The 27,432-nt window shown below is 41.3% G+C and overlaps 2 protein-coding genes across 3 annotated transcripts; both read right to left on the minus strand.

The window, feature by feature from the left end:
- Nucleotides 1-1,502: 1,502 nt before the first annotated feature.
- On the minus strand, nucleotides 1,503-6,644 carry CCNB1 (cyclin B1). Of its 2 annotated transcripts, XM_081213987.1 has the most exons (9): nucleotides 6,485-6,644; nucleotides 5,810-5,962; nucleotides 5,590-5,703; nucleotides 4,148-4,330; nucleotides 3,651-3,809; nucleotides 3,009-3,245; nucleotides 2,358-2,498; nucleotides 1,901-2,011; nucleotides 1,503-1,717 (listed from the first exon to the last, which is right to left on the minus strand). In XM_081213987.1, exons 1-9 carry the CDS (start codon nucleotides 6,503-6,505, stop codon nucleotides 1,613-1,615), a joined length of 1,224 nt encoding a protein of 407 aa, XP_081070113.1. In that variant the 5' UTR covers nucleotides 6,506-6,644; the 3' UTR covers nucleotides 1,503-1,612. The 2 variants fall into 2 exon arrangements, with proteins under 2 accessions (XP_081070113.1, XP_081070114.1); XM_081213988.1 differs by lacking the exon at nucleotides 2,358-2,498.
- Nucleotides 6,645-10,079: 3,435 nt separating this feature from the next.
- SLC30A5 (solute carrier family 30 member 5) lies at nucleotides 10,080-27,186 on the minus strand. Its single transcript, XM_081212790.1, has 16 exons — nucleotides 26,918-27,186; nucleotides 24,543-24,665; nucleotides 23,983-24,049; nucleotides 21,333-21,418; nucleotides 20,479-20,566; nucleotides 19,983-20,070; nucleotides 19,490-19,566; nucleotides 18,296-18,466; nucleotides 17,889-18,177; nucleotides 16,829-17,037; nucleotides 15,778-15,935; nucleotides 14,824-14,953; nucleotides 13,909-14,134; nucleotides 13,415-13,641; nucleotides 12,485-12,613; nucleotides 10,080-10,969 (listed from the first exon to the last, which is right to left on the minus strand). The coding sequence occupies exons 1-16, from the start codon at nucleotides 26,992-26,994 to the stop codon at nucleotides 10,799-10,801; spliced, it is 2,316 nt and encodes a 771-aa protein (XP_081068916.1). The 5' UTR covers nucleotides 26,995-27,186; the 3' UTR covers nucleotides 10,080-10,798.
- Between the last annotated feature and the right edge of the window lie 246 nt (nucleotides 27,187-27,432).

A 27,432-nucleotide genomic window follows, 5' to 3' on the forward strand; every position in this document is an offset into this window, starting at 1 on the left:
GAGTCCAACCCCCTGCCAAGCAGGAAACGTGTTTGTAGACGGAGTTGATCATGATAGGGATTTGCCAAGCGTTGACCTATACATAAGGGTAGGGTGATCGCTGGAGAATTGATGCTTTTGAATTGTGGTGCTGGAGGAGACTCTTGAGAGTCCCATGGACTGCAAAAAGATCAAACCTATTCATTCTGAAGGAAATCAGCCCTGAGTGCTCACTGGAAGGACAGATCCTGAAGCTGAGGCTCCAGTACTTTGGCCACCTCATGAGAAACAGCCAGTTACTTAGTAGGATTTAAACAGAAGCAGAATGGGCTTACTAGAGCTCACTATACAATAGCATCTGCCAAGACTGACCTATATCATAGGTGACCATGTTCATTGTAGTCATTAAACAAATTCCTGTGTGCCATACCCTCCCTTTTGCCTGATTGAACTGGAAATATTTCCAGTCCAGCAGTGTAATTGCAGTAGTGCTCTTCCCAAGACCTAGCAAATTTGTGACCATGAATCCTTACTAGCATGCTTGAGTTGCTGTGAACATCAGAATATTTTTCCTCCCACCACACCCAACTGCAGGAATAGCACACATGTTGCACCTGGCTCAGATAAATTGAAGTCACTCAAAATGATTGCACCAATTCAGATAGGCAGCCATTTCCCATCCTTTTCAGCATGGCTTGGTACTTTTAAAGTGACAGAACCTACTAAAGTTGACTAGCTTCAGGCTAACCTTCCCCAATCGAGTTGTTTTATTAAACTTTCACCAGACTCTGGAAGCTATAGTATGAAACACCCCAAGCAATTAATTATAAATTCAAATAATTATAAATGCAAATAATAAAAACTACGGTATATCTCACCTGTCCTCTCCAGAAAACCCAATTTGTAAGGCCTGAGCTGACAGCTATAATTTCTCTATAGCCCTTTTTTTGCATTAGCTAAAACAATGTTAATTTAAAAGTGTGTTCTGTTTCCTTCAGAATTGCTGCTGCAACAAATATTGAAGTTTAAAAATTACACTAATAGGAGGGAAGGAAGGCCTTACATTCCAGGCATCAGAGACTCATCTACACATCAAGTAGTCATAGCTCATTTTATGTTCCATGTACCTGTGATTACATTTGATTTCCACTTGTGTCCAAACAGCAGCTTGGCCATCCTAACAAGAGTGGCTACAGGACAGCAATAAAATAGACTTTAACAGAACAGGAAGAGTTCTTGACTATTAGAAGTTGCTCTTACAACTTACTTTTTCTGCAGACAAAGAGGCAACCTAAAAGTCTAGGCAAATTGGTTTCCCCAAAGCGTACTTTTATAATGTTTTGCCAATCAGCTGCTTTTTAGTAAAGTTTGCTCATGTATTCTCCATTGTGCTAAAGAACATACAACCATCTTCATACTGAGAAGCCAAAGATTTATAGCTTATTTAAAATTATAGGCTGCCTTTGTGAATCTCACTAGCTAATCTGAAATTCAGGAATTTCAATTAGACCATGACAAGGAGGTTAAAGTAAAAAAGAAGTTTATTAAAACTTTTATAACCACTATATTTATAATATACACACACTTAAGTAGCAACACACGGTGTCAACTTTGTCCAACAGTTAAATTAGGTTTATTTCGAGAATGGTTTAGCCAGATCCTTTATGACTGCAGAGTTCAATGCTGGAAGGGTACTGATCTTGGCATGCTTGCTGGTGGCATATTTGTTCTTGACAGTCTGTGGAGAGATTGATCAATAGTTAATAATTTTTGCACCATTGTAGAGTCAACCATATCACTACATATTAGCATAACCAAAGCACACCTGTGCTTAATCACACTGACCTAGCTATAAACCTCGTTTAGTAGCAAGTTAGGACTTACATGTAACCAGACACACAGTGGGGTGGTTTTTGCTTACCAGATGCTTTGCATTGCCTCTGTTTACCAACATCACATTCTTTGCCATATGCTGCATAACAGGAATAAGATCAGTCTCGGTATATTGCATGTAGTGTTGTAGAGCTGTTGTCTGAGAGCAAGAAGTTAAGCATTAGAAATCCTTCTGAGTAACACTTGAAGGTCATGGCAGAGCTCAGAATGCCCTATGAACCTCCTTTGCACTTGATCTAGTGGCACACATAATGGCGTGCTGAAGGTTACCTAGAGGCTTCGTAGCAGAGGCAAGTTTTGAGGCAGATCTTTCAGGGTCACAGCTTATTCTCCAAGCCACTCTGCTCTAGCAATTCTAGTTCACACATGGGAATGAAAGTCATGGAAACAAATACCCAAAGTCATTTTTGGTATTTAGTGGAGGTGAAAAGCGTAGTCTTTTTAACCTTACAAATTTCAGGCTATGTCTGGGCTCAGTTACTTACCCATTCTCCCTCTTCAAGTATTTTAGTAGATAGGCAAAAGGCCGCAGCAGCAATTTGAGAGGGAGGGTAGTGTGCCATGTCATAATCCACCAGTGAGAGCTCCATCAGGTATTTTGCAAGTGTGTGTTGCTGTACATCGGCCTGGAATAGTTAGGGTAAGATAGTGTTTATCGCCAACGAACCCTGAAGATCAACAAGGAAGACTGTGCCTTGCATTACATTTCTCCCTATCTGAAGAACTGAATCAAAAGGTTGTGCCTTCACAGCTACACACAGTTAAGACAAAGCAAGATGTTGAGCTTTTTACAGCTTTTTCAGGACAAAACAATCCAACTCCATGGCCAATTTTAAATTTGCCAGGCTCCATTTTGAACCACAAATGCTCATAAAAGTAATGATAGCCATTTCTGCTTTCCCCAAGTTTGTGTCTTTCAGTTGTTTTGGCCCAACTCCCAACAGTCATGCTGGCTGCAGCCAATGGGACTCACCCACTTGGAAGGAACCAGGTTGGAAAAGACTGGCCTACTGGTAGGATACTGAATACAACTCCTCACGCCAAAAGGAGACATTTTAGGATTCCAACATACATATTTGACTCAGGAGTGTCATACTGTGACCTAGTGAGATTGGCATCCCCTTAAACAGCATTACCTCTCCAATTTTTGATGCCCTCCGTAGGAAATGCAGTGGAAGAGGACGACCAAGATTGAAGTCCAGTGATCTCAGGATCTTCATCTCCATTTGCCTAATCTGCACGTTGGTGTAGGTGTTATCTGTCACAAAGGCAAAGTCGCCGATTTCTGGAGGGTACATTTCTTCGTATTTGCTGGCAACGAACATGGCTGTTACACCAACCAGCTGCAGCATCCTCTTATGAACTTTGTTGTTCTGCAATAGAAACAACCGTTAGCCAAACTGGCTAATAACAATATTGGGGAAGACCACTTACTCCCAAAGCGGACACACGCTTCACAGCAAGGAATATTTATGCACTTGTTCCACTGCAAGTTCAATGGTCAACTTCCTGGACTGATAAGGCACCTCCAGTCTAGCTACCCTAGGAGAGCCGTGTAGTATGTGCGTCTACCAAGCATGCAGCTTTCAATTTAAAAGGAAAGTGCATTGTTCCATGTATGATGAAATTCATACATGGGCGTGGGAAACATTGTGATGCAATGTATTGCCTCCATAAAATGCAGATAAGCCCCTCTGCCTTCTGTGTCCCTGCAGATTCTTAAGGAAAGACAGCTGCAAACAGGCCAAAAAAGAAAAGTGTTGCCATGCTGCTCTTACCTGCATAAAGCGATCAATAATGGCAACAGTCATGTACATAGTCTCTTGCAGGAGTTTGAATTTCATCTGGACCTGCACAAGCCAGTCAATTAGGACTGCCCGCATGTTCCCAGTAATTTCCTGGCCTGCCAAGTAGTTTGGTCTCACTGACTGCTGAGCCTGTGAAGAAAACAACAGATGTCAAATCATGTTTACCCGCACAAACGAAAAGAAAGGAAGCCTTGTTGCAGCTGAAGCTGACGTGTCGCCACCATTGCTTTTGAACTAGCAAGTTCCTTGCCCCCAATTTTATAAACTGAGTTTGGATTCCATTGATATTTTGCAAGCACAGCAAGGGCACACAAAGAGCAAGACCCCTAGCTGCTGCTGTCATTTGGGGGGGGGGGCACCTGCTGTGCACAAACTTAAGTAGTGACATTTCCTAGTTAACTTAGATTTGGAAGAAACCTCAGTTTCCAGAGGCATGCATCAGGCTTGCCTTAGCTACTTGAACCAACCTCAAGATCTCTCAGGTAGTTGTAGATATCCTTTACATATTCGCTGCAAAGGTTTGGATCTGAAGCATCATCTGTATCAATGTCTTTCACTTCAAGCAGAACATCTGAAAAGGCCTGGCACAGTATTTCCTCTGCTGGTGCACAACCAGAAGTCTCCATTGGGCTGGGGGATGGAGACTCCAACTGTTGAAGAGAGGTTTTCACTTATTAATATCTGAGCTGCAACACTACACGTCTCCTTGGATTGTGGAACTCATGGCAGCATACATGGGGCTGCAACTGGGCTCCTAATTCAGGACTCAGACCTGTTTAGCTTCAGCAAGGTGGCTGCATCATGAGTCCTCTGACCACTCTCTATAGATTGGTAGGCAAAAGGTATATGTGGTCTCTGTATAACTGCCCATTTACAGTACAAGTCAACTGCAGGTCTCTGCTGCATCCATGTCAGGGTTAGGGGAATCTCAGGCCTAGAGGCCAAATGTGGCCTATTGGTTTTTAGAATTTCCCCAGATCACACGTCTTAAAGGCCCTGATTTGCTCAAGTGTTTTTGTCTGGCTGGAATGTGTCCTAGAACTATTTTGCCTGTTGTCTGGGGAGGAGTGTGTGTGTAAGGCACGCTATAGTGCAAAGGTAAATTTCTCATTTGTTGCTCGGCCCACAAATGCTGACCAGAAGGGAAATGCCAGACTCCTGATCAATATTTTGTATAAGAGCATTGCATGGGATGCAGAGCTACTTGTGTGTTACTGACCCAGGTGTAATCATGATGCTAATGGTCATAGAAGCATAAAAGGATCCAGTGGTCCATACCCAGGCTGCAGGAAAAACTAAGTTATAGCCCAAAAGGGGTGGGAAAGAACAGTAGTAGTAGTGTGAGATATCAGAAGTGCTAAGGTAGAAGGATTCAAATATCCACTTTAAGTCAAATACTGGATTGAGTATTGGATTTCCAACCAAAGGGATTGCAATTAAAGATTCAAAAGCCCATTGTAATAGACATGGTTTGCCTCAAGTTTCTGCATCGGGGGGGGGGGGGGGAGACCCACAATACTGTATTCACAGAGTTGATTTTCTTAAGAGAAAATCAATATTAACCTGGCAGCAGGAAATACCCAGTGGTGTTTTGGAGACCACTGAACACACACTTTGCAAGCCCTGGAAGAAAGTTGTTTGCCATTAAAGTAAATTGTTCAGACAGCCTTAAGTTTGACAATGTAGCCCACCCAGGGGCTAAAACCCAAGCCTCAGTATGCAGACTGCCAATTATTGCCAAGGGTAGCTAATGAATGCTCAAAAATAGAAGTTTCAATATCAAGAGACAACACATACATATATAGCATATATGTACAACATATATAGCAAAAGTATCATTCACAATCCTTAACCCCCATGCCCCACCCAACCATAAAGCTAGGGCTATCATTTGCAAGTCATTTGATACCTTAACGGGTTCAAGAATGGGTTTTTCTTCCTTCACAGATTCATTTGGCTGTTCAGTAGGTCTTGTGACTTTTTGAGTTGTAACTTTGTCCAAAATGGCAGGTTTCAGTATTTCCTGGGTGAGGGAATAGAAGTGGGTAGAGGGAGGAATCATTGCAGTAGCCCTGATAGTTCCCAATGTTAAGCTCTACTTGGAAGGGGGAAGGGAAGGAGGCACTTACCTTTTTCATTACAGCCTTGGCTTTTGCTTCACATGCCTTGTTGCCAATGTCCCCCAAGGCAGTCCTAGGTCTCAAGCCGGGTCTGGCACCATCGCCTCCCCGCTTGGTTGCCATTACAGCCTTGATTTTGTTCTCTGCATTGATCTTTGTGTTCTGCAGGAAGGAGGAAGACCCCGTTTAAGTACCTCTCTGTTTCACAAACACAAGGAAGCATTTGCACAGCTTTATGATAAAGCTAGGATGGGAAGGAATAAGAGTTCTGAACCTTACAAGCTTCCCTACCTTAAAGCCCTCCTCCTATCAATTTTGATGAGACACAGTACTAATTAAGCAGAAGCCTTAGCCAATTCACAACTGGTAAAACTCAACAAGCCAGGGCAACGCCCAACACCCCCCCCCAAGGGTCTGGGAACCGATTTACTAATTCTGGTAGGCAGAAAAAACTCGACACAGCAGTATAATTCCATTTTTCATATGGCAATTAGCAGTTACTAACACCACCGCCCCTTACTTCCTGTGAAACAGAAGCTTATGCACGTTTCCTCGGGAGTAAGCCCCATTTATACGCTTGCATAGGACTGCAGCCTTAAGTTTGCCACCTCCTGCAAAAAAGAGGGCGCAGCAGGAAGACTGAAAAACAAAAAAATTATCCCCTTCCAAAAGCCCCTTTCCTACCCGGGTGACCCGCAAAGCCATGATCCAGACTCGGTCCGCGCAACACGAGATGTTAATCCGAACCAGTCGCCTCTGCTCCCAGCAAACTCCCAGCGGCCGATTCCTGCTGCGCACGAGTCCGACGGCCGCCCCACCTACCGCCGCAAGTTTAAAACTCGCACCAGACTGCGCTCATTGGCTGCCTCTCTCGGCGTCCGCCGCTTCTCATTGGCCGTGCGGCGTTACGCCCTGAATGCGTTTCCACGGCTACAAGGAGGATGACTTCTCCGGGCGTTCGAAAAGGGGGCGTGGCAAGAAGATGCGGAAGGTCACGTGGAAAGGATGGCTCGCTTTCAGTTTGGGAGCTCAGCTGTTGGACGAGGGGGAATAAATAGGTGGAGCCGTTTGCTTCTCATCTAGAAAAGTACCTCCTGGCTATCAAGAAACCAATCCAGACTATTATAATTCTCCTTATAGGACTGTGTTTCTGAGTTGTGCGTCCTCTCCCGCTTGTTTACGTGCGCCGGATTTTGAACTCCCATTGGTCCATATATATTTTTTTACAAAAATAAGTTGGGTAAAGCCAAGCGCATTGCACAAGAATATTTTGGACTACAGCGGCTTTCCAGACCCACTTCTAATTTTAATAGCGTCACCATAGGAAGGAATGCATCAGCCGCAGGTTTTCCCTACCCTATGCTGGGAAATGTACGCTGATTGAATCTGTTTGTCATACAAGCGTTGAAAAGGATAAGGAATAAATCCCTTAGGACTAGGCAAGCGTAGAGGAAAAACGAGTTACAGATAGGTAGCCGTGTTGGTCTGCCATAGTCAAAATAAAAAAAGTGTGCATGCACACGAAAGCTCATACCAAGAAGTAACTTAGTTGGTCTTTAAGGAAAAACGAGGATAGACTGAGGTCTCTGGCTCACCTCTGCCATGAATTCAGTGGGTAGCCTTTAACAAGCATTAGCATCTTTGCCTCAGCCCCTACCCTAACACTGCAATATGGGGACAGTAACCTACATTGCAGGATTATTGTAAGAATTACATCAATATACTGCATCTGTAGTGCATCAAACACTTAAAAGTGCTATATAAATGCTGTTAACAATTTTCCTTCCTCCCCAAAACTGAACAGTCTCAAGTTATTACAGTGGTACCTTGGGTTACATACGCTTCAGGTTAAGAACTTTGCTTCAGGATGAGAACAGAAATCGTGCTCCGGCGGTGCAGCGGCAGCAGGAGGCCCCATTAGCTAAAGTGGTGCTTCAGGTTAAGAACAGTTTCAGGTTAAGTCCGGACGTTCGGAACGAATTAAGTTCTTAACCAGAGGTACCACTGTATAAAGTATTTGGGGCAACAGCTGTATTATACAGTCCTGGTTACATTGTAGCTATTAACATTTATGTCACTTCCTCCAAGGAACTCAGTCAGCATGTCATAGCCACTGAGCATGCTCAGTCCGTCCTATTTTAGGGTTTCTCTCCTACCGATTTTTAAAAATTGTTACAGCCTTCATGGTCAGAGGCCATGAATTGTTACAGCCTTCATGATAAGTATGTTTCTGGATACTAATTGGTGGAAAGCACAGGAGGGGAGAGTACTCTTGTGCGCTGGTGATGATGATGGAAAATGAAATCAAGCAGGAAATGTTGCAGCAACCTGTATTTTCAGTTACCCTCACATGTACCAAATAAATGTGATCCTATCACAAAGAGGTAAAATTTCTAGATATCCAAAATGACCAGGCCCTAGAATAGTTTGCTCATGGAAGTGAGGAGAGGGTCAGTAACACTGAACATAATCTTAAGTGGTGTGATGTTGAATGAACTGAGAACAGCAAGCACAGTACCACTGAATTCTACATGTACGGAAGTGGGCAATTACCCCAAAAGTCCAGCGGTTCCACATTTCACTTCCAAAGAGGGAGCTTCCCCAAAAGACTGATAAAAGTCAACAGTGCCAAATCTCTCCTGAATACTTGAGGGTTTCAAAACCACAATAATAGAAATATAGTCAAAATATACAACATAGATCAAGGCCAAGAGGATGCCAGTGTGGTAAACAAGCAAAGTCTAGGAAGCTACTAGAAGGCGGCTTCCTTCAGAAAATGGAAGTCTTGTCCAAATGGAAATAAAAAAGCACAAATTTTGGCAAAAGAAACAGCAGACTATAAGGGGTGCAAAAAAATAGGTTTCTTGATTTATCTGTCTCTAGAAGGGAATCAAATATATACTAAAGGAGGAAAACTGCAGCTAAATCTTTGCATCTCTCTTCACTACAGAATCCCTATGCCTGAACTAACTCTCTCAAGGAGGAACTGAGGCAAATAGTGCTGACAAGAGATGAAGTCCTGGGCATTATGTATTTATTTTTATATCAGAACCTTCCTCCAAAGGAAGCCCAGGGCTATTGAATTAAAAACAAAACAAATATATATATCTATTACCAGGTCCAAATAGTATCCATCCATGAGCTACTGAATAACTCAAATGTGAAATTGCTGATTTTCTAACAAAAAATATGTAACTTGTCCCTAAGATCAGCCTCCATACCAGAGAGCTGAAAAGTAATCAATGCGACACCAATCTTTAAAAAAGTATCCAGGTGGATTCAGAAAAGTACAAGGTTAGCTTAAGGTCTGCTCTCAGAAACTGGTGAAAAGCATTATTAAAGACAGAATTAGCAAATAAACAAGTCTTGCTGAAGAACTGCAATGACAATCTAATCTCATGAATTTAGAGTCTCCTGTGTATGTTTAGCAGTCTTGGAATGTAAAGAGAGATACTCTTATGGAATTGTTATAAAAATTCTCGTGTCTCAAATATAGAATAAATGTTCATAAATGCACACGGTAAACACACATTCAAGCCACATGTCTGAAATAGTACAGAACAATCCTGAAGTCACCTTGAGTCTTAATGACCCCAAAGATTTTGTCTGCAGAAGGAATTATCTTGGAGAAGTTCTTTACACTTACAAATCCTACATATTCTGTCTTGAGGGCATGTTTTGTACATGAATAGGGTATGCCTGGGACCTGGATCCAAAAACTAAAGCATCTCAAAAGAGCGGCCAGACTGCCTAGGTAGGGCAATTTCAAAAGTCTTTAAAGGGGCTTCACCTCCTTGCAAGGAGGGGTGGGCAGGACTCTGTTGCAACAGAAAATAAAGGATTTCCTTGCTTTCACTGGATTCTACCTCTCTGACTGATAATGGTTTTAGGGAACACTGAATCCCTGTAAAAGCCAACCCCATTTTTTCTGTAACTGTCAGTAATAGTTAATGAACAGGAGTAGAGAGTAGGAATAAATTGACAGTTCTTACACTGCTGGGGTATGAGAAGCATGGTCTACCAATGGTTGGTATTGGGACATGTGCTTTTTAAATTGCTATGCCAGAGATTGTGGTTTGTTACTCCTGCTGGCTAGAGAGGAGGCACAAAGCAGGAACAATCTCTATGTTTACAATAAATCAGTAACTACAGACTAGGCCAGTTAAGAAGAAACTCATAGCAGGGTAGTACAGAACTAAATTGTCCCATAACCGGGACATCTTTCTATCCTATAAGTCAAGTTTTATGGTGTAATCAATAATATGTCACTAGAAATATATAAAAATTATAAAATGTTTATTTTACATAGTGGTTCAAATTTCCAATTAGTTATTCAACTTTCCCACTGAACAGAAACATAGGAGTGCAAGAACAAAGAATGTATTTTATACCCCTGACTAATTGTTAAAATAACTTTTCTTCTTAAAAAAATTAGCTCAGCTGAGTGACAATTTTTAATTGGTAGAATCTATTTTTCCTTATTTAACAAAGCTGTGCTTAGAAAATAGGATTATATACAGAACTGGAATATAAAATTGTACATATTCATTTGTATCTAATGAACTTTGAAAAACCCATTTTAAAAATGTGTAGATACACATACACATACAGCAGCAAAATAACTCTGAAGATGCCATTTTTTGGAGTCTGGCTATTTCTGTTGCAACCTAAAATTATTTTCTTTAGGCTTGAGATGGTAGAGAAATGCTTGATATTCCTTTTGGGGGGAAATGTGCAATATAGTTGTGCTCATCCACAATCACATAGCAAAATTTCTTTAATAGACACCAAATAACAGTATTTTTACATTGCCAGTATTTCCACATATACAGCATATGTTCTACTTATCCCACCTCTTCTTAAATCTCTTGATCTTATTTTTAAAGGTATGTAACATTTTCTAAAAATCCAAATATATACGGCATTTGTTTCTGTACATTTATGTGCAAATTCACCTGATGAAATACAGACAGTGAACCCTACAGATTCAGCTTCCGGTTACATGATGTAAGTGCCATCTTTGTAGTATTTCATGGATTCCATTTGTTTTGTCATCGCAAGGACATCTTGAAATCCTGTACTGAGGCCAGACATATGCTGAAAATAGGCTTCTTTTTCCACTTGGACAGTTAAATTATTAACTCCAGCATCCTTAAGAATTGCTGAAACCTGAACAAAATAAAAATACGAGCATCACATCTTCAGCAAATGTTTCTTTGGAGCTCTAAGCAAGACAATCTTGCTGCACAAAGGAGAAGTGTTATCACTTTGCATTAGAGATTTACATCCTATTCTCCACAAAGAGTTGCATGAACCAATAAGATTGCATGCGAGTCCTATTGAGATCAAATGACTACCTAGAATCTATTCTTTCCAAGCACAACAAAAGAGAAAAAATGGATACTGGAGAGAGCATGGTGCAGGACCAGGTCTACAAACTATGATGGAAAGTATCTTTTGCAGTTATGCAATGATAAGCATAGAAGACACAAGGATGAGGACTAGAACACACTATTCCACCCCAGACATGGGTCTATTTATAGTTTGTCTGTCTTGGAGGCTCGGTGTGCTCTTACTGCAACTTCTTCTGAAGAATACAGAACAAAAACTGAAGTTTGTTTTCAATTTCCCCACCATTTATTGAAATCCCAGGCCATTCAAAATATATGTGTTGTGATTCTTCTAAAAAAGGTGTCTGCCCCAGAGACTAATACAGCCTGGCAAAGACAAGGATGCAGTAAGTTGTTTCCACCAATAGTTAGCTGCAGCGTTTTGCAGTAGCTGGGGCTTCCAGACACACAGTGCATATCACTCTATGTCTTGGAGTCATGAATGCAAGAATCTCCATGGCCAAGTGACCCATGTCCAAAAATGGCTGTAGTTGGCACACCAGCCAGTCACTGAGGTCCTCAGGGCAGTCACTGTTAACGGTCCCCCATTGCTTAGACACATGGAATGCATCCACCAGAAGCTATGCATTCAGTATTGTGCAGAACTCCTAGCTGAGGTCAGAGACCACCCTGCTTCCACCTTGTTGGATGTTCAGGAACTTGGTAATATGCTTTTTTTTAAAAAAAAAATTCAGCAAGCATAATAATAATAACAACAATTTTTTATTTGTACCCCGCCCACCTGGCTGGGTTTCCCCAGCCACTCTGGGCGGCTTCCAACAAAGATTAAAAATACATTAAAATGTCACACATTTAAAACTTCCCTGAACAGGGCTGCCTTCAGATGTCTTCTAAATGTCAGGTAGTTGTTTATCTCTTTGACATCTGATTTTATCTCTGTAACCTTACTGCAAACAATGCAGAAACTGTTGCTTTAAGAGGTGTATAAACTGTTTAAATTAATAAACAACCAGAAGCAGGTGGAAAAGCACCACTTCACACCTTCGCTGCTGGAACATGCTGCAGAGATGGTGAAGAAATGAGGCCCCAGTTTGCCAAAACACCTGCCCAGCTGAAGTAATATGGAATCTCACAGAAAGTGTAAGAGCAGAGAAATCTACAGAGCACCATGAGCAGTATCCAGCAGTCACTATTACAGAGGTGGCTGTCAGCTCACAATATACCATCTAGTTTACTCTGCCGGGTGTCCACATACACAATTGTGTGGAGAAATCTGGTAGCATGAACTAGTTTTGTGGGCCTTGGTGGGCGAAGCGCGAACACACAAAGTTACCTGCTGTATAATTCTCTGCTCCATCACCTCTGACATTACTTGCACATGTATAGTGCCTGCCACAACATTAGCAGAATGACACCAAAAATGAGGATCCCTATAGGATATGACACCATCAATTTTCTGGATCTGTAAAAAAACCCAAAAAACATTTCTATACATATGCAGAACTTGTAATAGTATTATTTTGACTGTTCAATGTTACTGCTTTCTCGGTACCTGGTTTTCACTAAATCACAGTTATATAATAAAGAATCATTGTATTAAAGTATCAGCATATATTTGTGAATGCAAGCCTTATTTCAAAGATAGTGTAATACTTTAAATTCTATACTCTTTAAATTGCACACTATTCTCCTCAGTGCATCTGAATGCCCAAGAAGACTCTTAGTCTGTAAGTTAATACACTAGCAGGATTTTTAAAAAACACTGTATTAAAACATACATTGTTTAAAAAACAATGTGTAAACTTGGAGGTAATTAGAGATAAAGATTTTATAGACATGCATAAATGAAAATAATACAAAGGAACCAGGGGAAGGAGTAGAGGGAAATCAGGGGATTCAAGTAATCCCAGAATGTGGATTTAAAATTGATGATTTATATAGTTGTTTTAAATGTTTATTTTTTTTCTTTAATGCAATATAAATTTTCCACAAAGATTCTTAGTCCGAGTAGCAGCTTCGGACAGAAATGGTAGAATAAACTGTACCTTTTTTGGGGGTGGGGGTGGGGAGAAAGTAACCTGAACTCTGTAGTTTTGCAAAGGTTGCCAATTCAAAGTGAACAAACCTAAAAACAAGGCCCTTTCCAAAAGGATGTTATGTGGTTGACAATGAGGAGTACTTAAAACGTCCTTCAGAAATTCTAAATTTCATGACACATGAGTGAATGTGAAGAAAAAAACCCAAAGGGGCAGTAAATTCTAACCTTTTCCAAAGCCATGTGCAGATCTTTCTCATGCTCTAGTGGCAGCCTCAACAAGAGTACCTGACAGGCATCTTTTATGAGTGGGATCACACTGAGAAAAATCAATGTAGCAATAAAGAGGGAGCAAAGGGGATCGGCTATCAACCAGCCAAACTGCTGAATGAGTATTGTGGATATGATCACGCCAACACTGCCAAGGGTGTCTGCCAAGACATGCAGAAATACTCCTGAAACAAACAAAAATTTCCCAAATCATTAGTACATAATTCGGCAGTTAAACAGACATTAACAGTGAGAATGCATTGGAAAAGCACAACATGGCTTGATATGCCAACGTACTATCATCGTATTGGATCCTTTAAACTGACCATTCTAGTATGAAATCTTTAAAAACCAAACCACCTTATTACAATTTTCCTTTTAGTACTGTCCCCCTCCCCCCATAAATTTGCAAAACAAAACAAAACCCAACCACCTTGCTGCCCCCCACTTACCTCTCATGTTGGCATTCATGCCACCTCCCAGTGCCCCATGCGAGTGTCCGTGATTATGACTGTGCCCATGGTCACTATGGGAATGGCTGTGGCTATGGCCGTGTCCATGGTGGGAATGGCTGTGGTCGTGTGCATGGCATCCTCCCCGAGAAGGCCCATGGGAGTGGGCGTGGCTAAAGGCACAGATACCAACAAGGTTTACTATCAATCCTCCAACAGAGACAGGCTGCATGAGGGAGAGACAGAAAATCTGTAAACTGTTTACTCCTTTTAACTGTGCCAAGGGGGGGGCGGGGGGGGGGGCAACAAACACATACAGTATAAAGCAGGGGTGGCCTTTCAGATACTGGATTCAAATTCCCATCAACTCCAGCCAGCACTGCCCAATGGTCAGGGGTGATGGGAGTTACAGTACAACAACATCTGGAGGACCACAGGTTCTTTACCCTGGCTTAGGGGGAGAGATGGGAAGCGGGGGGGGGGGGGGAGAGGAGAGATAAATAGGAGTAAGAGGGTGGAATTATGTGGCCCAGTTCAGAAGCATTGCATCTGTGCTGGCTCCATGTAACTGAACAGTTGCAAGCATGTACAATATTAAGACCTTTTTCAGAAAACAAGGATCTATTTGTACTTTAGCAGGAGAAGTGAAGATGAGAGCATCCTTCTAAACAGCGGCTATAGCCTTTGCCCTGGAGGAAAAGGGTTATGACCGTTAAGGAGAAGAATTTCCAGCCAAGTATAATTTATTGCCTCTCATATGCATTGCAATCTTATGGAAACATCTGTGAAATGAACAGAGCCGGTGTACCAGAGCAATGTTTGAGGGATTAAAACTATTTTTGTTCCTACCATACAGATTAGACTGTTTAAGAGCAATAAATCAAGTATTAACAGAAAATTAGGTTATAAACTCACAGTCAGCATATTGGTATCAATGTCTGGAGGATCAACCAGCCTGGCCACAGACTCGATGAAGACAAAGAAAGCTATTACCATGAGAAAAAGGCCATTAATAAACCCAGAGAGAATTTCTACACGGCCAAACCTGGAATTAAGAAAGTGAGGAATAAAAAATCATTTGGAATGGGAAAAAAGAAAAGACATATAAAAACAATTCCAAAGTAGTCTAATAATTGTGGCGTTCTGAATTATGCTAAACCCTGAACTATTTTGCCAGAAAACCCGTGATTATTCAATCAATGAAGTCAATTAGCCTGATGTATATGACTTTGCTTGACTTCCAGGCTTACTCTATTACACAAATTGCTAATGTGTAACATGAAAGTGACATTTTTTTGTCAGGCTGCTATGTTTCTCAGAAAGATATGTATGAGAAAGAGAGACAAGACTCTTCAGGAAGTAATACTAAGCAGTTCTGATTTTCTGGGATAAAAGGGATGGTTAAATGGGAAGATTTTAATGTTTTTCCATTTGACATTTCCCCCTCAAAACTTTGGAATGGAAAATAAATAAATACAAACGTATACAAAATCAATTCCACAGTAGCCAAATAATTGCCTTGTTGTGAGAAGTGTTTGATTAGACTCTAATATATGACTGAGGTAGTTTAACCTGGAAAGCTCATTTTCCCAACATAATCCCCCACAAACCTTCATTAATATTGGATGCTACCTTATACCAAGCCAATCCATTGAGCCACCTAGCTCAGAATTGTCTACACTGACCTGCAACATTTTTCTAGGGTTTCAGACAACCACCTTTCCCAACCCTACCTGGGCAAGTCACCGACTGAACCTGGGACCTTTGACATAAAAAACACTTGCTCTGTCACTGAGCTACAGTCCTTCTACATCTCGTGCTATTTCAGCTAGTATTAATAGGTCTCTATAATTAGTTATACATACATACCCATAGGAGAATATGCGAGTTGCTTTCCATCTAGTCATCAGTGCTGCAAACAGACCCATAACTAAAGCTGAACAGTCAAAAAGCATGTGAAATCCATCTGAGATTAAACCTAGGCTGTTGGTCCACACACCATAAAATAATTCCACAAAAGTAAAAGCCTAGAACAAAAGTGATTAACAGAGATTTCATTGTGAAAATGACACATAAAACTACTCATTGAAGAAGCATGTGCCTGATATATTTTGAAACTCCCCTTTTTGCAACTCCGCTCTGAGAAGAGGGGCTCGCATATAATGAGGAAATCAAAACTTCCACTCACTACTCAGTGTAACAATATGAGGTAGAAAATTGCAGTCTTAAAATGTCTGCTTCTGTTAAAACGAGGACATGGAAAAATGCTTTATTTTCTTTTACCTTTTATGAAATAATGTTATCAACTTTTTTGAATAACTTAGAAATGAACTTTGAAAATAGTAGAATCACAGAACTGTAGTGAGGCTCATCTAATTTTAGTCCAGCCTCCTGCAATGCAGGAATATGCAGTTGTCCCACCTTGGTGGTGAAGGCGGGGTTTCAAACCTTGGACCTTGGTGTTATCAGCACAATGGTCTAACCAACTGAGCTACTGTTCCAGTTAATGATCTATTGAAGTTTCTTTCATTACTGAAAGTAATGGCGTATACAACAAATTAAAAGTTTACGAAGGGAACAAAGATGCCTTAACAGGGCTAGTGACAAAGTAGTGGCTTGGAGAACAGCCAGGGCAGGGTCAAGATGCCAGCCATTTGCAGAGGGAAGCATGCAGAAATCAGGCACTTCCCCACTCCTCCTTGAAATGAAGGAATATCAGCTAAAGCATCTATGGCAGTTGGCCACACAATCTCTGCTTAAAAACTTCCAATGAAGGAGAGCCCACCACCTTCCAAGGGAGTCCATTCCATTTCATTCTACATTAGACATTGCATATCTGGTCTTAAAACCTAAGTTTACCCCCACTTCACCAAAACCAGAAATAGTTTCCTCAAAGGGATTAAAAAAACAACCAACTTACCAGATTTAGGCACAGAAAATAGAAGATCTGCCTTGAGTCAGACTCCTCAAGAATTTGTTTCAGCGACTCTTTAATAAATCGAGGTAAGGACTGAGAGCTGTGTTGCAAGGCATCCCCCATAAAATTGTACAATGGTATTCCCTCAGGAGAATAACCTATAAGAGTGCCTTTCTGTCCTTTTCGTGTTGGGGAGGAGAGAATATTGGCAGCTGAAGAGAAAGCATATGTTTGTTTACGTTTTGTAACAGTCCTGTAACGCAGGATTGTACCCAATGTTAGTCCTACTCAAGGAAGACCCATTGGAATGAATATGGTCAACTTTGGTTCATTGATTTCAATGGGACTTACCCCCGAGTATAACTTCATTGTATACAACCCATAAGCATTTTAGCTACAAACAAGAACTGGAACATTTTATGCACCCACTAATCACTCAGAATGTGGCAAGAGAATTCAAGGTCCATGATACTTTGCGTGTTTAATGCAGAGATTTTTTGCAAAACTATTGCTCATTCATCCTGTTTGTTGGGGGAGAAAAGTCTCAGGTGTAAAGGCCAAATGAACTGACCCCTAATCTGGGTTTGATGCCGCCTCAGTCCTATGGTCATATAAACCAAAGCTGAAATTTCCAAAGGGGGTGGGCTTAGGGAATGCAGAGAAAAAGCTAACTCTAAAAGTAAAGCCAGGGGTTATTACCTTAAGCTTTCATGGAAAGGCTGTACCTTTTAGAAGCTGATCAATGTTTCCACAAGCAGTTAAGTAAGAGAGAAGTGACAACCCAAAAACCTAGTCCAATTTTAAAACACTTGTACTAGTGCAAAAGCCAATGATCAGTTTAGAACTGCCTACATACAAACTATATAGAAGAATCAGAGGAACAATTTCCCATTGTATCACTACACTTGTGAGGGATCAAATAAGTTGTCCCTGAAGATCATAATGCAAATGAAAGCTAAGACCACACATTCTGTGATAACAAGGCGTGTTGAATTTCTTTCTATCCAAGTATGGAATAGTCCTAAGCACATGCCACCATTATTCTGAAGTTACCAATACGTACACAAAATGAAGAAAATGGTACTGACTACCACTCCTCCAGAAATAACATGCTCTGTGGTTTCCTGATGTGTTGGTCTGTTGATAGCTCGAAGCTGGTCTGTTATTGGGTGTGTCCAAAAGTTGCCAAGAAGTAGAGCACTAATGAAAATGAGAAAGGATCCATAACGAGCACACTTTGAGACTTCTATCTTGATGGAACACACAGATTCTACATAGAAGTCCAAAACCACGACAAAAAAGATAACTGTGATGAAGGGCATGATGAGAGAAGACCAGGATTCTACTTTACTCTGCAATAAAAAGATGCAAACATTCAATACCGGCGGCAAAAACAAGTTTGCATTCACAGTAGTTGTGGTTATAAATCTAGTTGCCAGAAAGCCATTTGTCAGCGGTTATGCCACTTACCTCTGTTGTCAGAGATAAAACAATCACCCAGGGACTCAAAAGGAGGACAGAAACAAGATGAGACAGCGCTTGAAGGCGTTTGGCTCCACCAATATCTACTGAGAGCTTTCGGGAAGCTGTGTGAAAACCAACTTTACAGCATAATGCTAACACTAGCAAAATTACTCCACCCTGCAAAGGAAGGGAGAGTAATATCAGTATACTTAAGAATCACACATTGTAAATCTATTTTAAATATTATTTGTGAAAGGCCCAGAAAACACTACTTTCCCCCCCGCCACCTTATTTGGTTCACAGAAATTCTATGAATGGGGGATTCTTAGTCTCTCAACAGGCACATAAATTACTGGCAGCTTCCAATACTGAAACACAGTTATTAAAATTAATCCTTATACTGTTGCAATGACATCCATGCTTATATTTTCTAAATAAAACTTCTAGTCTATTATGATAAACAAACATAGTTAATCACTGCAAACTGGAGCAAGCTAAATTAAAAATGTGTGTGATTGTCTATAACAGGACCTATTTGCATGCTACCTTAAGTGTTATATGCTGTTCTATATTAAATGTGTTTCATTTTCTCTACATTAGTAAGATTGTTCTGCAAAAGTTTAAAAGTAACAAAATTCAGTAACTCATTCCTATTTATTTTTTCTGACTAGGGCACCAATTTTAATGTGCAAGATGGACTCTATGGTTAGATCCCAGTAAGTATTTCAATAGTGGAATGGAAATTACAATATGCCTTTATATCTGCATGCTAAGGTTCTAGGAACTCCACAACCTTTTAACAATGGACAGAATTTTGATTGAAATAAACTGTGCATGGAAAAAGACTGAGGGTGAAGAACAGGCAGCTTATGAAGTGCTGAGCGTTAGCAGCAGCTACAATCACACCAGTATGTTATGTTATCGTACTGCAAACTTGATGGTGTATTTTAATCGCTACTTATTTTTAAATGGTTATTGTTCTCAAGTAAGATCAGAATGCCATTACTGAAATGACCCTTTAAGCGACAAATAAAACACGCACACCTGTTGCACGTATCTGAAAACTGCTGCTGAAACGAATCAACAAAGCAATGCAACAGAACCAGAAGACATTTAAGAACTACACTATTGCCATTCAGGCTCCTAACATTGTGTACTTTGTGCACTTTTTCAACAGTTCATCATATGAACAGCATTTACCTTATGATCGGCAACTCCTAAGAAAGCGATGATTGTGTAAAGTAAGTGTGTCAGAGCACTGTCATGGTGTCCTTCAGCTAAAGAAAGTAAAGGTCAGGAAAATTCCGCAATGGAGTCCTACCCCTACCTTTCAGTCATAGACAGATATGAGCAGACAAGTATGAAAAGCACTTCAATCTTCGTGAATTGCTTCCTTGAATAAATTAAACAGAGCTTAATAACTATAGGAAGGGAAGCATAGGAGGTTAAGAATTCATGTGACCTAAATTGAATGGCACACATTTCACAGAAGACACTTCTCTTGAAAATACTCCCTTAAGAATTAGGAAGAATACACAGGAATTTAAACTGCACAAAAGAGAAAACTGGTATTTTGCAGTACAGTCACAAAATTATGCCAGAAAATATTTTTTCATTAGCAGTAATCAGTGTCTAAATTAAATCGGGCAGTTGGAACATAATTTTATCCCTTACACACTGTCAGAAAGGATACGATGTTCTGCAATTTTAGCCATGAGGTCATCATTATCAAAAAGCAAAAGACAGATCACAGCAATAATGAAAAAGGCCACACCTCTTGTCTGGAAAACAAAAAAATAGCAATAGAAAAGCTGATTAAGAAAGCAGGAAAACAGAAATATGCCAAGAACTTTCAATAAAATTTAATTCAATATACCTCTGGATTGGGGGGTGAGGCAGGGAACAGGGAGAATTAAATCTGCCTTGGTGTAGGTTATCTTGATAAGCTGAATACAATATACTGTGCTTTGAATTTCTTTGACCTTCATTAGAATAATTCCTGGTATAATAAATCTTAATTATAGTCTTAAAAAGTTTTTTCACCAAAACTGTAAACACTCCATGAAGGAGTATTTTAAAATTACAAAATTACAGTTAGGTAGCTATTCTTATGAATTTTAGACAAATGCTATGTTCACTTCTTTTATATTCCAAAACATGTGGGATATTTTCACAAAATAATGGCTAACCTTTGCTGGTCCTCCTCCTGAACTTGTGAACAGTACACTTAGCAGTGAAATGACAACAATATCGCTGTGCTCAAAAAGCAACAGAGTTCTGCAAAACAAGAGATACAAATCTCATTTATGACAAACAGTAAATAGAAAATTTTTTAACATGCATGAATTGGGTTAAAATTTAGTCTGAACAAGCAATTAAATAGATGCATTTAGCTACAATTCTAATTTTCAGTGGCAGATCTAGTAGCAATAATTTTTTTAAAAAAATTATGGTGTACTTCTGAATATCAAGAAATCATTACCACCAATATTTCAGTAATGCTACACACCTATCTAAAAATAGTTGATTAAGTGTCATCACAAAAAAAGAGGAAGAGTCACTGTGAAGCTATTTGAACTTTGTGTGGTTTCTTATTGCTATAATCATCTGAATGACTTCCTGGATTCCAACTAACCAAACGGTTACAACAATATCTGAATATAGGCTTGCCAAGCATCATACAAACCACCATCATACAAGGCCAGTCTCAAGAACATCATTGTGGTCTCCATGGAAACAGAATTATTCTGAAATTTCTATGATTTCTACATTTGGGAAGAAGTGCTTTGAAGCTACGACAGTCAGTTGATTGTTCAGGCCCAATTGTCAGGACTTGTGCCCGCAGAAATTAATTTCAATCCAGAGGTGAAAATGGGTTACTGATGTCAGAATGTCAGGTGACAGGTGGGGTGGTCTGCAGGGGGTGGGAAAGGTAAGGATCTGGACTGCTAGCCTGATCTAGTTCTGTACCCCTTCTTTATGTGAATAAACAAGTTGTCATTTTAGATATCTACAGTAAGTGCCATGACAAGAATATATTTACCTTAAAGGTCCACATAGGGTGAGGCCAAAAAACCACAAGAGGGAAATTACACAGCCAACGATGGCATGTTTAACTATTTTGATCCACTGTAAGAGAAAACATAATCCCAATCATTAGAAATAACCATTACCAGTTAACATTTCAATTGCTGATTTTACTTGGGATATACAATTCAAATGAGGTCAAATGAACAACCTAAGCATCATTACCATAACTCTATTCTGCAGGCTAGAAATGACTACTTCTCACCTGCTCTGCCAACCCACTTGATTTCTTTGCTGGGTGCACAAGAAAGGGCTTCATCCCATGAATGCCCAGTACAGAAACTCAGCTCTTTCCCTCAGCCACCACCACACCATATTTCTATGCTGGATGAACTTATTCACCTGCTGCATGCCTAGCAAGGAAAGAAAGAAAGCAGGCTGTCCATGAGGAGATTTCACCCCTCCCATACCCAAGAATCTCCTGACCATCTCCTGATGGTCTCTGCTGACTCTACACAGAGAAGAGGAGGCGTGTCCTGCCTATCTACTTATTCTGCCCAGTAACATCTCTGTGTGTGTGAGAGAGAGTCAGTCAGTCAGTCAGTCAGTGTATCGGAGAGAGTGAGAGTGTTAGAGATCCTAGAGATTAGATTGCTGCTAAGAGCAGCTGCAGACTCTCAGTGAAGCATTGATTTATGCTGAGAATATTCAGCTCTGTATATAGCTTTGTATCATAGTTGTAGTTATAGAATAAAAGGAAGATATTCTACAGAGCTGCTCTCCGAGTGGTTTATACTCTGCAAGACTCTGCAAAACTCTGCTGCGCAACGACTGTATTATTGAGACAGTGAATCCGGTGCTCTCAGCTCTAAGCTGTGAGTCCACAGCACTGTGACCGTTTCCTGTGAGAAGGAGGTCTCTGGCGGTGCTACCCAGCTCGCCTAGCCCAGTCGGGGTTGAGGTGCATGAGTCCAGTTGGTGCACTGGCTCTAGGGCGATGCTGACAGTCCATTCAGCTGCCACCAATCTCCTCAATACTGGGCATGTAAGAGGAAACTCATTTCCTGTGCAACTAGCAGATATGGACCGTGGGATAGCAGAGAAGCGGCTGAATGCTTCATTCCTTCCAAAGCAGGCTGCTTAGCTTCTATGCAGGTGGCTAAGGAGGTAAAGTGCTGCTCTTCACATCCAGCATAGCAATGCAGTGAGCTGACAGGGGAATCAAGCACAGTCTTCCATCTAGTTCATTCAGCAATTCCTAGTCAATCTATGACAACCAGTTGAGTGGGATGCTTTCAACACAGAGTAGAACAGATCCATAGTTTTTTAGCAACCTCAACTAAGGCTTCTATGGGAAAATCCTCACATTGTTTAACCCAAACATGTGTGTCAATTTGTCCTAAAAGCCACTTGCTTGGAGAACTATTATTTGGAGTCTTTAACTGAACAAAGAAGTAGGGCTTTATGCAACCCTGCACTCATGAGGACAATATCAACTTCAGCCTGTAACATGGCAGATAGGGTACCATTAGCTACTGCAATAAGATTTGACAAATTCATTCCCTTTCTTCTATGGTATCTAGATCTTCAAATTTCCACATATAACCTAATGTCCATATAATTATTCAAACCACAAGCACTTTAAGTATTCGAAATGCAGGGAACTAGTTTCCAAATTAACTTTAAACTGACAATCTTGGTAATTCTTTAATTTTAAAATACTGTTCAGATACACACATACCAGATACTATATTTTCTTAGCTTCCCAAGAGCATTGTCCAGATAAAAATCATAATGACAAATCTCTTGAACAGTTTGATTGATTTAATACAGCCACAGGGAAGTAGCAGTTTTTTTGACATAGCACAAGTATTTCCACTCCCCACAAAATAAAGTATCAAATAATACAATTCCTTGTACTGTATCAAGGGTAGGGAACCTTTGTTGCTCTGTGGGCTACATTTTATTAGGATAGTCAAAGGCCAAATTTGACAGGTGGGCAGACAGCTATAGGGAGCCTTTTAAATCTGATACAGTGGAACCTCGGTTGTTGAATGCTTTGGAAGCCGAACACTTCGGAACCTGAACGCCAACAACCCGGAAGTGAATGCTTCCGTTTTCAAACGCGCCTTGGAAGTCTAATGGCTTCTGAGGCGCGTTTCTCCATTTTTTAAAAGGAATTTGCTGACCAGCAATTGCACCTGGTTGTCAAACATTTTGGAAGTTGAATGGTCTTCTGGAATGAATTACCTTTGACAACAGAGGTTCCACTGTAGTGACAAAGGACACGAGCCCACTGTAGAACTGCTGAAATTTCTTCAAATTGGCAAAATGTACCTTAATAAGCAGAACTACTCCACCATCCCATGTGAATACCAAGAAATGATAATGGCCAATATGATTAAACCTAAGCTGATAAAAGTACAAAGTTTCCCTATAGGATGCAACTTTCAAAAGTTCTATAGGGAACCAATCCATTGAGGAACTACTACGCAAGCTCCACTGAAATAAACACTAATGCACTTGCACAACTTTAATTCATTTCCATGTGGCCGTGGCCCCAAGGCAGCAAGAAGTTTCCCATTAGGAGAAAAGTAGTTTTAGTTCTTAAAGTTTACATTTTAGAAGAACAAGCTACATATATAAACCACATCTAGAATACTCACCTGATGTCTGGTGACAGGTTTTCCAGATGAAAATGGTTTTTGAAATAAAATCATAAAAAATGCCGACCTATGAAAAATTGGGATTTCCATTAAATCAAGTGAAATTACAGTTTATAGAAGGCAAGTGTTCAAACCAACACTGGCTATGTGTTTTAAAATACTTATTTTAAGTATCAGTACATTTGGAATTTTAATCCTACAAAACAGAAAATGAGCTCTTAGCCACTAGTTTGGTCCAAATCAGCTTGCAAACATGCTTCTGACCATGGTTCTAAACAGTGGTTTGGTACCAATTATGTTCAGCGAAAACATTGGTGCAGACGAACACCAACTAGTTAGCTGTGAAAATAAATGAGGACAAGAGGGATTTGCTTTGGTGACTACAAGGCATCACATCTGAACCTACATACCTCCAGATATAGGGCGGTATATAAATTCAATAAACAATAATAAAAAATTATCAACTGTAAATCTATGATTAGTAAAAAAGCAAGTTACAAAATTAATAAAGATATAAAATTAATCTCAATAGAAGTTGCTGTAATCAAAAATCAACTTACCCAAGCTTCACTATGAAGATAAACTGTACAAGGTGAACTACTTTCAGGAGGTCATAAGATTCAAACAATCCTAAAGCCTTCAAAAACTTAGTTAAGCACAGTAACACAATATATTTAGTCAGGCTGGGGAGAAAAAAGGGGAAAATGTTCTATGAGATATTGGCAAGCATTTAAATATATTTAAAAATTTAAATATATTCAATTTATATTATTCTAAAAAGCAAACATTTAGCGCACCATGTCAATAAACACAACTTACTCTTGACCATAATGTTTACTTGCCCCTGGCAGATAACTCTCTAATTGTGCCTAAACAAAAGGTTGAACAAAAACAAAACTGTGGGGCCTGGATGTGTCTGTTTACTCTTCAAAGCATCCTTATACTGGAATACTATGAAATAGATAGATTATGTCCACCTGGGGCAAATTTCAACTCAACATTGTTTATCAAGTGCTGTAGTGTTGATATGTCAAAATGTATGCAGTTATATGCTTGAAGCACAAAACGCTATACCACTATGGATTTCTGTGCTCCAATATTTAAAAGAACAAGATGACTTCTGGGATAGGAGGCACCGCAACCAGCCTGCCAGTCACTGCATGCGCCATAGAACTTGAAATCTGGGTCTGGGAATGTGTGAATGGAACAAGAAGAAGCATGCTTCTATGCAACTCAAAATACTGCTTACTTAACATGGTTGGTCTACTAAAAGATAACCTTAGCAAACAAGTGAGCCTAGTTATCCAACAGCCACCTGTGCAACTGAACTAAACAGATGAAACCTATATAGGGAAGCTAGATCCAGAGATTGTGAACCTTTCATGCTGCTTCACAAGCTACCAAACTCGTACACAATCCCCACTTGCAAGTCATCACAGATGCCTATCCTACCTACATGCACTTTGCTGTGCACATACTGCTGTGTGAGATATGCATACCAGCAGGAAAATTATATATTGCAATCTACCTGCAGAAATTATGTTACTTCTGTGTAGGAGTTTGACAATGTGTTAAATGGCTCCTGGGAGTTGCACATAATGGAGAACTAGCTACACAGAATGGAAAATCTCAGAAGCTGTCCAATGTGGGATTTTCCCTATTAAGCACAAGGTTTAAATAAAGGATCACGTTGTTGGTTTGGACCTGTCACTAAGCCAGCCAGATGCAAAAAGAGAGACATGTGTGTGGCTCCTATATCTTTACCACAGAGGCAATCTGGGAGACGCAGCTTGACATGTCAAAATATTGGACACAGGAGGAAAAATCTAACCATATCTCAGGAGTTTCCCCGATTCCACATAACTATCTAAGTTTTAAATCCCAAAGAAGGGCAGCTTTGTTCATTTCTTTCAGCAAGAACACCAAGTCTCGTGACAAAACAGGTATCTTTGGGCACAAACTTCCAGGACCCAATTTACCATTAGGCACTACATCGGATGGCGTGGACTCCAACTCACCAAAGCCTATGCCCTAAGAAGCTGGCAAGCCTTCGACGGGAGCACAAGATTCTTCATTGTTTGAGCGGGTCACTGTGACTGTTCTCTTTCTGATAACAATAGGAGCCCTTGAGCACTTATTCAACAGTATAGGACGGGGGTAGGCAACCGAAGGCCCAGGGGCCAGATGCGGCCCAATCACCTTCTCAAACCGGCCCACGGACAGTCCAGGATTCAGCGTGTTTTTACATGAGTAGAATTTGTCCTTTTATTTAAAATGCATCTCTGGGTTCTTTGTGGGGCCTGCCTGGTGTTTTTACATGTGTAGAATGTGTGCTTTTATTTAAAATGCATCTCTGGGTTATTTGTGGGGCACAGGAATTGGTTCATTTTTTCCCTCTTCAAAATATAGTCTGGCCCCCCACATGGTCTGAGGGACGGTGGACCAGCCCCCGGCTGAAAAAACTTGCTGACCCGTTATAGGAAGTCCTGTGCTCCTTCAACCTGGCATCCCTAACATAGAGGTCAACTTTTCCCTTTTCTTGCGAGGAATAAGGGGATTTCCCTTAAACAAAGCGAAACCTTGACAGCTATGATCCCTAATCTGATGGCCAGGCATAGCTCAAGACAATGCCCGGCTCCTTCTGAGCCTACGCCAGCCTTCCCTGCAGAGCAGGCCGAGCATAGGAAGCTGCCTTACACCGAGAGGCCCATCTTAGCTCAGCATGGTCCGCCCTGACTGGCAGCGGCTGCCCAGGATGAGGCACCTCTCGACCCTCCCTGGAGGCGCCGGGGATGCAACCCGGGATGCTCCGCCCCTTGGCCGCCCCCTAAGCACGCCTGTCGGGGTGAGTTTGGCGGCGCCCCCCCGCGAGCCCCCAGGCCCTGCCTCAGGCGGGAGCCCCTCTGCCCGCTCCACCCCCGGCGCAGGCCGTTACCGGGCGCTGGGCACGTCCACGGGCCCCAGCCGCCCGCCTCCGGGCAGGACCTCGCCGCCGCCGCATTTCTCCTCCATCGCCGGCTCCCGGGCCGGGCCTCCTCAGCCGCCGCCGCCGCCTTCGCTCCCCGCGCGGGGCTGCCTCATCCTCCGCGGGCTGAGGGCCGGCTCCGCCAACAGGCAAGGCCCGCGGGCAGGCCTGGGCCCGCAGCGGAAGAGGAAGAGGCTGGGAAACGGCAGAGCCACGTCCTCACTTGACGCCGGAACTGCTGGTCCGGGAGAGCGTCGGATGCTTGGGGGGGGGGGTGAAGGAAACGCGCGATGCCTTTAACGACTACGCTCCCCCTCCCCTCCCGGTGGCTAAATGGATTCGCCCAGCCAGGGCTCATAGTGTTTCTAGAGGTGCAGCGCCACCTATCGGCCGAAAGTCGGTGTTTCTCCAAGCGGCCCGGTTTTCTAGCACAGGTATGTCGAAGGTTGGCCGCCGGATATAGTTGCTGAACTACAATTCCCATC

Source organism: Podarcis bocagei, assembly GCF_964188305.1.
Source record: "Podarcis bocagei genome assembly, chromosome: 11".
NCBI lineage: Eukaryota > Metazoa > Chordata > Lepidosauria > Squamata > Lacertidae > Podarcis > Podarcis bocagei.